The following is a 13,543-nucleotide window of genomic DNA, read 5'->3' as shown; positions in this document are numbered from 1 at the left end:
AATGCATATAGTATGCTTTAAGTAATAAGATATCTTAATTATTAGTCCAAAGGCGGTTTGTCCCTGAAGGACTATTGTTTTTGTTTTGCGATTTTACGTTGAATCACTATAAATGTTCGTTTCACTTTTCAAACTGCTGCTGCCAAATCTTAGAGCCCTGCATTATATTTAAATAAATTAAATAACGAAGAATCTGCATAAATGTATGTATGTATATTTCTCGCATTGTGATAAAACAAGGGTACATAGATCCATCGAATTTCGAATGACGTAATCCTACTGCCAATATGGGCATGTGGAAGACCAAATTTGAAATTTGGAAGTTTTATTATCGATTTCATATTTGTAAAACTTTAACGAATTTTTGATTAACAAACTCAAATATTTCAAAGCGAACAATAGCAACACTGTATGGGAAAAAAAACCGTTTTATCTCCTGCGCGCAGAACTGTGTATAGGAAATTCTAAAGATACGCTCATTTTAAAATTATTTTGCGACATTGCTATTGAACTGAATTTTATGGTTTAACTGCAAAGAACATGATATTTAATAAATAAAGGTACCACACAAAACGTTAAAAAACGCCTCTTTGGACGTAATTTAAAATCTGAAACCTTTCAGATTTTGTTTTAATTATAAAAGGGGAACTATTCGGGAAAAATTATGCTCTAAGAGTGTTTTTTCTCATTACCATCACTATTAAAAATTAATATTTGAAAACATTTCTATTAATATTTAAAAAAGAAATTTCAGCAAAAGATTTTCATTCATAAAAAGAAATTAATATTTAAATTTTTGTAAGATTTTTTTTAATATTTTGGAAGTGACTTTACAGCTTAGAGGTGCTTAAAACAGAAACTTGTTTTGTATTTTTATGCTTTACTACCAAATGAGTCATCAAGTGTACAATCAAAATTCTTTCCTGCATTTAGAGTCAAAAAGCATAAGCTGAATCCTAGAATAAAATATATAATACGCAATTTTATATACTTCATGTTTGTTATATATAGGATATTAAGGCTGCATTATATGCGTGTTAGTGCTTCAAAGTCCTTCAAAAACGGATTTTAGGAATATTGTAATTATTTACACATATAAGCAATATATTCGAAATATACGTAATTGATCTAAATGTGGAAACAAAATAATAATCGAATTTACTTTTCAAATTTTAAGTACCAAGTCTTCATTTTCATTCAAATTTTAACTACCAAGTTTCAACATTTAATAACTTTCATTAATCTTTTCAATCTTTCATTTCCATTTTGAGACATTTATAATGTCATTTAAAGATATGTTACAAATAATGATGTATGCATATTCATTCGTTAAAATGTAGTTTTTTATCTTCTTAATAGCTAAACAATGCTGATCAATGTATCAAAACAGATTAATTTATTAACTTTTAGAATTGTATAAAATTTGTTGTAAACTTTGATAAAAATACATTTTCTGAATGCACATATCTAAATGAATTAAATTATTTAATTGTATCTTGAGTGTGAGTTTTTCACATTATCGTCTTTTGGAAATTTATTTTGTAATTATTAAGCAGAAATATAATCGCATGCTAGCAAGAATACGCTTCTTGTTTTTATCTCCACCTTGTAAACTGGCACATATTATAATTAAGATTTGTAAGGTATTTTCTCCTTCTTTATTGAGTTTCTTCATCTTGTAATTGGAAAGCACTTCCGACTAGCTATCGTAAGGTTTGGCGGCGAGGGCATAGCTGATCTTTTATGTTTCCTGATTTTGGAAAACAAATAAAATATTCTACAATGACGGTCGAACTAAAAGAAGGTAGGCAATAATTCGCCAACATTAGAGTTTCGGAATTGGTCCCTTGCTTCTCAGTCGCCTTTAAGAGGTAGAGAATGCAATGCGTTTTCTCCCTCTTTATTGCCTACTTTTTGTAGTGTAGTTGAATGCCACATCTGGCTAGCAATGAGAAAGTCCGGAATTTGAATCGGGGATGGCATTATTCAATTTTTGTGTTTCTTGTTCCGATAAGTACCTAATAACTGTCCAGATTGATATGATCAATATATTCGTTTTATACCGAACATTTAAAGAAAGGAAACTAATAGAAGATTGCAAACGTTTCAAATTACAAATAAAGCTCAATTTTTTTAATTAGCATATAACAAAGCTAAAATGTTTTACTTGTAATATTTTCCTACAATATGTTATTTACTGAAATATATATTCATGTTTTTAATATTATATTTTGTCTATTTCAGATGAACCGTCCAATCCAAGTGAAACCTGCCGATAGCGAGAACAGAGGAGGTAGGAAGTTTTTCTATTTCTTAAATTCTATAGAATTCCAATTTTATTGTAAATGAACTACTTAAATTTTACAATGTCCAGAGAAATGCGTTTTTATCATAATATGATCTGTTACTGAAGCTTATATATATATATTACAAATTAGCTGGAATTTAGTTGTAATAATTCACGAAGTATTCTAATTCATTTAAATTATTATTTTCTTCTTATTCTAGAAATAGAAGTATAGACGTAAAGTGTTGCTCTAGAAAAATTTAAATCCACGTATGAGCGAATTAATTAAAAAATTAATTGGAAATTTCCTTTCACATAAAAAAGAAATAAAGATATATATATATAGATATGTATATATCTATATATATAATTGAGATACTGTATCAAACTGAATTTAAGAAAAACTTCATTATTACAAAATTTAATTTTTTGACTAAGCATTATACTTTTATTTACTATTGTGTTTTATTTACTGTTCATTATGCAATAATTATCTTTGCGTGATCTATTGCGAAGAGACATATCAATGTACTTTATTTATTATGAGTATTTTAATACTAGAGATTAACACAACACATAAATATTCTAATTAATAACGTGATAAAATGATGTAGTTATGATATTTCCTGCCTTGAAATATATATTAAATGAACAAACTCTTATTGTACTATACAATAATTTTAAGATACTTTTCTCAAAATTATGGTATACGTCAATCGAACAATTCTGTGTTTTATATTCAGCTCAAAATTTAATTAATCTTGCTAGTAGGTCAGTCTTCTCATAGGAAATTATTTTCCACCTGAAAGTTTTGCATTAAACTCATCTTTAAAATTCGCTTATGTTGACATATTACTAAATGATATCTATAGCTCTTCTGAATATATACATTACATCACATGTATTGAAATTCAGAATTTTCTTTTTATTTTACTTAGTTATATCAAGAAATTAGTTATATCAAGAAATAAGAAATTAGAAAGAAAGTTATGCTACTTTCTCTCTGATTTCTTATTTCTTGATATTTCTGCTTCATTTGCAAATATCTTTTAATAGTTAAGAATGTCATGAATGAGGTTCAGAAATAGATATTATAATATCACAAAACTTCAAAACATCTGTTTCTGATTCTGTGTATCTCAAGTTTGAAAACTTTAAAGCAATATCTACCTATCTACACAGTAATATCATCGCAATTTACAGGTAAGTTGCATTTAAATTCCTGATATTACAAAAGGGATTAGACTATTAACTATCTTTACAGTGACTGGTCACAAGCCTATACATCCAGATTTAGAAATGATCAAATATAACAGGAGTGAAATGTACAAGAAAGAAATGTTCGAATGCGAAATGTCTGTTCATTCAAAATGCATTAGTAAATATATTTGAAGTTAAATATTTTATACTCATAAAATAAAATTACAAAAAATAATATTTTCCTCTAGCGAATTAGCTACATAGTAAATATTTCTTTTCTAATAGAGCACAAACTGCGCAAGGAATCATTAATTTAAACGTTAAGGTTGACATATATACAAACATTGTTGTAGTTAGCCACTGTTGATAAATTCTCGAATAAAAATTTCTAAAACGCATTTTACGCTACAAAGAACTAACTGTATAGGGCAAAACTAAGGAAAACCTTAGTAGCTGGAATTTTTTTCGTGAAGGTCTCTTAAGGAATATATCAGTTTTGTACAGTTTTTATTAAACGTATTAAGTTCCCGTTATTATCATGGCCCGAAAGTCTACATGGTCTGATTGATTTCTAAACCGAAAACAAAAATTATATACCGAAAAAATAAAATCAAAAGATACCGAAAACCGAAAGATATAGCTTTCATACAGTCTTGTTAGGAAAGCGCCTGAAAAGCTGCAATATGTTCTCATTTGTATGTAATACAAGGATAATATGCTCATATGAATACAATACAAATGCTAGGATTTTAAAAATTAAACGCAACGTTTCTTGTTCATATTATATTTTTCATAATATAAAAATATTTAAGTACAAGGAAATAAAAAGTTCTTTGCTAAACTTATAACTATCTGGTAGATAGTCTTATTTTCTTATTGTTGGATAGTAAAGAAAATTTTCGCATGCCTTTTTGTGGCTTACTAAAAGCCTCACGAATTTAGATAATTTCGTAAGGACATAATGGTATGAACAAGAATTTTCTACTTTTCCGCTTTTGCTTTGATCCTTTGGGGACAGCAAGGAAAGACTTGCACATGCTTATAAGTAAGTTTCCGATAGCATACTTTTGGCTCCTATTCATATTGGCATGCCAAAAAATCGATAAAAGAAAATATGCATCCGAAAATTTAAATTCATTCTAAATGTATAAGCTGATTTCAGAAAGTCAGTTGCAGAAATTCACTTGTATAATACGCAGTTAGATTTACCCCTTTTTTTCCAAAAATTTATAATTAGCAATATGGCAGATCTTTATTAGTAAATTTATTTTATTTAAAATAATTGAGCTTAGTTTAATTACTGTTCAGGTACTGTACAATAAAAACAAAAGCACCTTCAGTATATTATAATACACTATGTTATAAATACTGTTATTACATATATGTAACAACAAAGCAGAATTTATAACTGGCGGTTATTAAGCTGTCAGTTACTAGTCTAGAGCCGGAAAGAAGAAAGGTAAATGAAATTCTTTCTATAGTTTCGAGAAAAACATTTATCATTCACAAAATATGTAATATTTTTCCACCTATAATATTTAAAGAATTTTTCTGTTAAGATTGTGTAACTTAGTTTAACCCAATAAGTTTATGTCTAATCACAGCTTATTTTGACTTACCACAAATTTACATTTCTTATGCCTGTTATATTCATATAAAATGGAGTTAGTGCGTCATTTGGACGAGAAATGCGCACTAGAATAATGCTTTATTAGGACACTTAACATGTGAGGAACTTATTGACACTAACCGTAAATAGAAGTTTTCATGCTGCCTTTCGTTTTCATACCATCTTCATAGACATACGCATCCGGTTACAAAAGTGCTTTAGATAAGACAAACGTTTATGTTACAGAACATTTAAATTAAAATAAAAAAAGAAATCAATTTTGAAAAAATAACAAAATCTAACTTTTTACATAGCCCTATACTTACTCTGTAAAATGAAAAGAGAAAAGTTCGAATACTGTGCAATAAAAATTCGTCAAGATATTTAAAATTTGAGATATTTAAAGTATATAAGGTTCAGGGGTAGTTACAAATTTAGTTTATATATACACATATTTTGCGAATTCTGTAAGATTCTAAGAATAAGATTCGTTTTTGGAATATATATATATTCCAAATATATCGATCTCTCTTTATACATATTTAAAAACGATTCTTATTCTAAGAATTACATTCTTATCTAATCGTTTTAAATGGATTTAAGTTCATACAACATATATATATATATATTCCAAAACATATATTTATATATATATATATTCAAAAATGATTCTTAATCTTAGATTTCGATTCTTATGCTAAAAATCCTACAGAATATTAAAATATATATATATATATATATATATATATATTAGTTCCATAAATTTTTGCATGATTATTGTATTGAGGTAAATATCATCGTAGAATATATCAGTGAATGACTTTAAGAAGAAAAACATCAACTTTAAATTATTGTAGTTTGTTATTTAACCAATCTCTCAAAGAAAACCGAGACAGGTGGCAAAAATACCTAATCTTAAAATCAAACATCTCGGTCAATTTTTATCTAAGGCGATTAAAACCTCTTGTGTTTTATTTTTCACAGCAAGTTTAAATTACTAAAGTTATAATTTCTTTACAATATAGTATGTTTTACTTAATATAAATATAGCTAAACTGAGGCCATATAAGATGTTCTATTTCGTTATTTTTACAAATTTGGTTAGCTATTTATTTCTTGATGGTTTCTTATTTAGAAATTTTAAAAGAAGAATAATTCTGTCACTTAAAATTTTTCAGTAATTGGAAATATATAGGTTTTCAACCAATGGTTCTGAATATAAAGGCCGCATAATAAATGCTAACTATAATTAACATTATAAGTTTGCTTACAATGACTCATATAGATTTTCGTAAACGTAGTGTATATGTTACGGTGAAACACCGAAATCTGGAGAATGTCGGCTTTCACCGGTGAATGTCAACATTCACGTAGTCGCTTGGTGTATGTCCGAAATATTTTCCAAATACTCTTATTTCTAACTTACACCGGTAAATGTCGACATTCACCATGTACTAATGGTGAATGTTGAACATATAAGAATATTATAGTTTCTTCTCCGTCATTCAGTCGCGCAAAAACGCACTCGAGACTTAAAATAAAAACTTAAGAACATAGAAACTTAAAATACACAGTACATTCAAAACGAAAAAGGAAAATAATAGAAATTAAAAACTTATTAAATTATGTGATTCAAATCTTATTTATTGCAATAACTTAAATTATTATGACACTTTGAATTGCACAAGAGGCCCTTGCTTTTACAACTGCATTTATTTGTGGAACATTTTCTTTTGCAATAACAGCGTGTACATATACTCCTCTCTTTCTGACCTACACCAGAGCATATCTGTGATTGTCGACATACACCGGTGAGGGTGCGAATGCACAAGAATGTAATGAAATATTCGATCTTTCACCGACGTATTTGGTGAATGTTGACATTCTCCGGTGAAAGTCGACATTCTCCAATTTCGGTCTTTCACAGTAACATATATATAATATAATAAATAGAATATCGTCGAGCTATATTTTCTGTTATATATCCTCCACAAAGAATCAAACTACTCGCGTTGTGTATACTATCTTATATTGTATTACTATATTATTATGGATAAGAATATAACACAATATCATTATTGACAACGCATAATAGACACGTCTTTATTATTTCAAATATCTCTTCTAGCATATTTTCTATTCTTCGAAACAATCTTGTCAGATTATTGCTGTTTTCATTTTTTCTCCTTTCAGCAAGTACAAAAGGAAATGCGATGTTTAGTATAAATATGCATCTTCTAAACAGAAGTTTCTACTTTCCACATTACTATGTATAGTATTTCTAATAAATTGTTTACTTTTATAAATTTAATCTACAGTAGATTTTACGGCTTCGAGATTACAGAAGTTAAGATAAAATTGCAGATTTGCATAACAGTTTATTATAATTTTACGGTGTTTTCATTTAACGTTACAGTTAATGCAGACGGTTATTGATTGCAGAATTTTACAACTGCTTCACTCTCAAATTTTTCAGGATGACTTGATTTGTAAATCGCCGTCTTTTTAATTCGCATCTGCATAAAAGTTCATTTTCAAAATTCTGGAAACGTTAGCATGTTATTTTTTTTAAATTTGTAATGCAAAAGTAATAGAAACATGAGTTCATAAAAGCAATAAATTTAAAATTTAAAATAGTAAAAATATTACATTTTCAACTTTAAAAACCTACGTTTTATGATTTGTTATGTAAATTTATATATTTTATACAAGTAAAAAAATGTTTTATTATGTATTATGGATTACCTAATCTAGACAAAAGTTAAAAATCTAAGCTAAAACCCTTCCGTTACCGTAACCTTATATTGAATATGAAGAGATATATTCTAATGTAAAGCTTAAAATCAGCCAAAACAAGTTTGTTTTGCCCTGAAGAAGAGAAGTCTGTGTCGAATCGCCCTCAAAATAAACAGAATTTAATTTAAAATCTTTTGCCTAATTTCAAGCTTGTTATTAAATGAAAACACAGCTTATCCATAATAATATAGTAATATGGTATAACTTCTCTTACGAATGTAAAAGGCAAATAAGTTGTTATAAAATTAGGCGAGAAATAAATTAGGCTGCTGCAAATTTGAAATAAAACTCCAACAATTTTGATTGAGGATTCCCATAGGGTGTATCTTCTTATGAAGCAAAGTAATTTTGCTAAATTTTGTAAAAACATTTTTACTTATAGAGAAGAAGGACTTTTATTTAATTGCCTTCGAAATTAATAGCATCTTGTTTTAAATTTATGTCAATCAGTTCTTTAATAATACGTTTTTTTCTAATTTTACATTGCGTTATTTCTTTTCCAAATAAAATATAATATTATTTGATAATATGAATTGAAATCAGGTAATAGATTGTACGATGTCAAGTCTTTCAATAGGAGTCGCTGAGAACATATAACTAGCATTAAAATTCCTTTAATATAACATTAATATGACTGTTCATTAATTGCTGTTTCCCACTTAAATTAATTTTTCTATTACAAATATAAAAGGCATAGGAAGTATTGTAAAATTTAAAAAATAAAACTTAAGTTATTATAAATTTTAAACAAAACTTATTAATTTCGAAAATTAGCTGATAAATGTCTCTGTACTTCAGCAGGACGTGAAATATATATATGTTCAAAATATCTCAGTTTTAAAAACTATTATAATTAATAAATGACCATGAAATTTCATGGTCTGTATAATAAGCTGAATGCCTCACATGCATCACACGAGATTTGGCAAAATTGAAAGGTGTCATAAGACTTCGAAAACACATTCTGCGATTCATTTTATTTTCGTCATTGACATCAATAGCGACCTGCATGCAGTGCATTTTCGCCTGCGAAGGTCGGCAACTTGAAAACTTGAAATTCCAATAAAAGTTTTTCCCTCTCTCTTGTATTGTCACTGTGTGTTTCTTGTGTTATTATTCTTTACAATGCTCTTCTTTTCAATTGTTTCACGTCGACAATTTTCCTTATACGTGTATCGTTTAAGCGTCATTTACGATTTTCCTATGCGCTGTTCAGTGTGAGCAGAGAAAAAATGGATGTTGTCATTCAAAAGTTTCGAAATGTTTTCACAGTAACCGTTAGATAGCTCTGTTGTTTTAAATCCTTACTATCGCGAGTCAAACCTTCAAATAACAATATCTGAAATTTCATTTCAATTGGTTGATCGGACAGGCCGCTAGGGGTTCATATATCGGAGCAGTTTTTTTGTGACCAATAAAATTGCAAATGTTAATTATATTATTTTGGTTGAAGGTAGGATACAGGTTCTAAATGTTACATGCATGAAGTTTTAGGTGATAAGAATAAGTATATTCAGTTTTTTTCAAAAAATGTAGATTATTTTAGTACAGAAGTTTTCGAGAAATGTAGTAAAATATTTAATTTCGGACAATAAATGAAGGATCTTTTAATATTGAAATTTCAGGTAGTTATAACAAGGGTGTTTAATTTCGTTCGATAAAAGAATATATTTTAACGCACAGATTAATATTATTAAAAATAAAAAAAATATTTTTATGATAAACAGTAATTAGAACTTTCTAAAATGAAAAACATTATAGTAGATATTCAGACAGTTTTTATAAATAAATAATTGTTATTCATTTAATTTTAAACTAACTAATATAGAAGCATATTTTTAAACCGTTTGTAGACTTTACAGCTTAAATCGTAACTCTTATTATTGTTTAGCATAGCAGAAGTAAAGTGAAATCTTTAAAACACTCAACCCTAACAAAATATAATAACACTAAAAAGGCCTTATTTTGCAATTTCTACTAGTAAAATACCTTCGAAATATGTAATAGGATAAGTATGTATTTTTTCTTGTTAGCTAAGCTAACAATTATTGGAACAATATTTATCAGAAGACTTAAGTTAGAAAAGAAGTATAACTCTGATTGAAGATTTATAAATGTATAACTTAGTAATAAAGAAGATTTTCGAATTCTTTTTCTTTTATTTTTCATGGAGACTTTCAACCTCTTCGGAATTAAATATTTTTTGCACTGCCGCATAATCCCTTACAATTACGAATAATAAATATGTTACTATGCTAAGATAAATTTGCAAATTATTCTAGTAATATATTTTTAATTCTTTAGACCCATCTATGCACGTTGTGAATCATAAAAGAAAAAAAGGTAATGCAGTTTTTAAAAACTAAATAAAAAATAAAAGACTGCAGATGTTTTTCAGCAAATTCTTAAGGGGTTAAAATTATACTTTCGTTTCGCATAATGCGGCTCAAATCGCCCTCTTTAGACGTCGAAAAAAAATATAAAAACGCTTCTAAATTCCTCAAAAATTCTTTCTAGAATTTCTCTTTATAGTTCTCATCTACGATGAAGTTTCTTCTTTTCAAACCCTTCGAGAAACATTTTCGTAACATTTTAATTTAGCGCATTTTATTCGTTATACAGAAACGGGGACGTTTTAATGCGAGCAGCTCTCCAAATTAAAATGCCATCCTACAAATAAAATTTTAATTTGTCACTTACCTCCATTTTTTCCAGGCTTTTCGAATCTTGCTGTTGCTGCTCGCTTTGCATTCTTGGAATTGTTCAGCAAACTGCACTCCTGAAAAATGCTATTTTTTCGTCATTTTAAAGCAACGCTGCTTATTTTTTTCGAGAATTTTTTTTTTCCTGTGTGCACCTTTAATTCTTATGCACACTCCGAAGTGTCCCAGAGGAATGTCAGATAACATTATTTTCCTTGTCTTGATTTCGAAAGACAATGGTATTAGTGTGAAATGCTATGTGTCTGCATACATATCTGACAGAAACACCGTTTGTCATTCTTAATACTCAATGGAAGTAATGTTATTTTAATTTCAACTGACGCTCAAGGGATTGCTAATGTTGAACTTCTTCATTAGTATGTTTCACGAATCGTATTTGATTAATTACTGAGTATACAACTAATAAGTAGAATTTATTTTAATGAATGCGTAAGTGCCATTTAAAATAAATAAAGAAAATTGGTATTTGTTAAACTTTTAAGATGGTTCTGTTATAACTGGTTACACAAACCTTAATATTAATTTGATTAAACTACATGTACATTTAAAAACAAAAATAGCTGAAAGTTTTATTCAGCTATCTTTTATCTCCCAAAATGAATTCGAATTTTAATAATTTAATACTACATTCGAAGTTGCTCAGTTGCTAAAATTGATCCTACGGAGATTTATCTGACGATGATGGTCTAAAGCTGAAATTCTAGATAATGTATAGACGGTTGTAAGATTGTAAGATAGACAGACGGTTAGTAGCGCTTCGTCTCCCAGGAAGTTCTTGTAAGCACATACGGTGAGTGCTAATGCTTAAACTTTTCATACTGCTTCTCAGTCACAATTATTCATGAACTTGTACTCATGGAAGTTACAAACACAGCAAAGTACCGTATTCAAATCATCGCTTTGAAAAGAAAATTATGATAAGCGCATTTAATTCTTGAATAATGTGAGTTTGAAATGCTTAAGTCTACTTATGTGCAAAGATTTAAAAATAATTATTATGGATAATATTTGTATATTTACAGTAATTTGAAGAAACTAACAATCAAAATCGCTAACCTGCAAATATAGTGTGTGTGTGTGTATTTAATTATGGCAAAGCACACTAGGGCTATCTGCCTAAGGGAAGGGATGCCTTTCGTGGAGGACTTTCTAAGGGAAACTGGCTCCTGCAAATATAGAAAACTCTTTTAAACGTTAAGTATACGGTGAGTATGTATAACATATGCACTCTAGCTTATAATTTATTACCATACTAAAGATAATTATATTATCAAAAATAAAAACTTCGCCAAGGTTTTATCAGTCGAGTTCTTTGCAGATGGTCATGATAAAATACGTAGGGAAAGAAACATAAAGAAAGGAAAAGTGGAATATTAAATATTATCTGATTAAAATTGCCTCTAACATAAATTTTGCTAATATAATAAATTAGCCCGATTCAATTATCAGTACTGTAGTCAGTTAAAATTTTGCGAATGCCTATTTAAGCAGTTCGTCTGTCGAGTATACTGAGCATTACAGTGAAACAATCTCCCGCTGTTCTTTGTTGCTTTTCGGAAGGCGTAGAAATATAACTCAGATCTTATAAAAAAACAACAGAACCCACAAAATGCAGTTTCGGAAATATAGAATCGCTGATACACAGAAAAATATAGGCCATTTAAAAAAATCACTCAACAAATACGTGAATTAAATTATTTTTGATCTAATACTTTTCCTGTATTGAGTTATAAATATGTATGTATGATTGTATAACTAAACTTTAGGATGACCTTAGTGATTTATTATTTCACATGTTTAGCTACCATAATGCAATTACATCGATTATATTTTCTTGCTGTTAACAGTCATTCAGTTCAGTTGTCTTATTATCAGTGCTTCTGTGGCTTCCAATAAATATTACTAATGTGTAAAATGCTTTACACAGTAATAGCACAGTACTGAATTATTAATAAATAAAAATTATTCTTTATACATAGAACTTAAATTTACGACATTAATGAAAACAGTGCAGTATTAAATAATTACAGAGATAATCACAGACCTATTTTCCTTTAATTGTGATTTTTTCTCCTTTAATGGGAGATTTAATAATTATAAAATTAAGCATATACAGCACATATAGTTCCCAAAACGTGCGTTAAAGTTTAGCTTTATGACGCCCAGACGGTATAGTGGTTAGGAAACCTACCGCAATTCGAATCCCGGAGAAGGAATGGTTGTAAATGTCCTTCCCTTCATAGGAGGCAAAGGTGGTGGCCTAATAAGTGTCTCCACAATAAAAATGGCAAACACTTCTGGCCTTAGGAGTAGTCAGTACTGAATAGGCAAGTGCCCGCCACTGGACAAATTAAAAAAATTAGCTATATGACCTATAAAGCTGGTCGTAGCAGGTTACTAAATACTTTGAAGAGGTGTTTATCGTTTTTAGTAAGCAGAAATTGTGTCTTAGTAAATTGATTCATATTACAAGAGAAATATTTATTACAAGATTGGGATGTAAGTAATCCCTTGAAATACTTGCGCAGCTTTATGGTAATTAATGAGCATTCTTTTTTATTAAATAAATGCACAAGTCTCTGCATTCATTTACGATGATAAATGCAAATTTTTATAGAGTTTGGCTTTGCTCTTTTGCGTAGTTAATATAAAGTTAAGAATTTTATGTTCATTGTCTTCAGTTTCTGAAGGATTAATTTTTTAACTAGTCAGCTGTTTAACCTAAATTTGTTTCAGATGCATATAAAATTGCACACCAATATCAGATTAGCCTACTAAAATCAAAATCTACAAAACAAGACCACATCGATTTTTTTAAATTTTAAAATATTTATTTCTTAATTTTTAAATATTTAAAAATTTTAGAATTCTGTGGTAAATTTTTAATATGCAATAACTTCAGATTAAAATATTTTTCATTAATAGTTA

The 13,543-nt window shown here is 28.3% G+C and overlaps 1 protein-coding gene across 5 annotated transcripts in view; it reads left to right on the top strand.

The window, feature by feature from the left end:
* LOC118187586 (CUGBP Elav-like family member 4) overlaps nt 1-13,543 on the top strand; it is a 927,242-nt gene that overhangs the window by 256,891 nt on the left and 656,808 nt on the right. For all 5 annotated transcript variants that reach the window (XM_085827228.1, XM_085827240.1, XM_085827235.1 and 2 more), the window contains exon 2: nt 2,245-2,293. In XM_085827228.1, the coding sequence (XP_085683354.1) occupies nt 2,245-2,293 (49 nt within the window). The remainder of the gene's footprint in view (nt 1-2,244; nt 2,294-13,543) is intronic.

This window comes from Stegodyphus dumicola, chromosome 1 (genome assembly GCF_044657685.1).
Source record: "Stegodyphus dumicola isolate Sdum_Otavi_A_Nest chromosome 1, ASM4465768v1".
NCBI lineage: Eukaryota > Metazoa > Arthropoda > Arachnida > Araneae > Eresidae > Stegodyphus > Stegodyphus dumicola.
The sequence above is the reverse complement of the archived record's forward strand: the minus strand, read 5'-3'. Positions and strand labels throughout refer to the sequence as shown.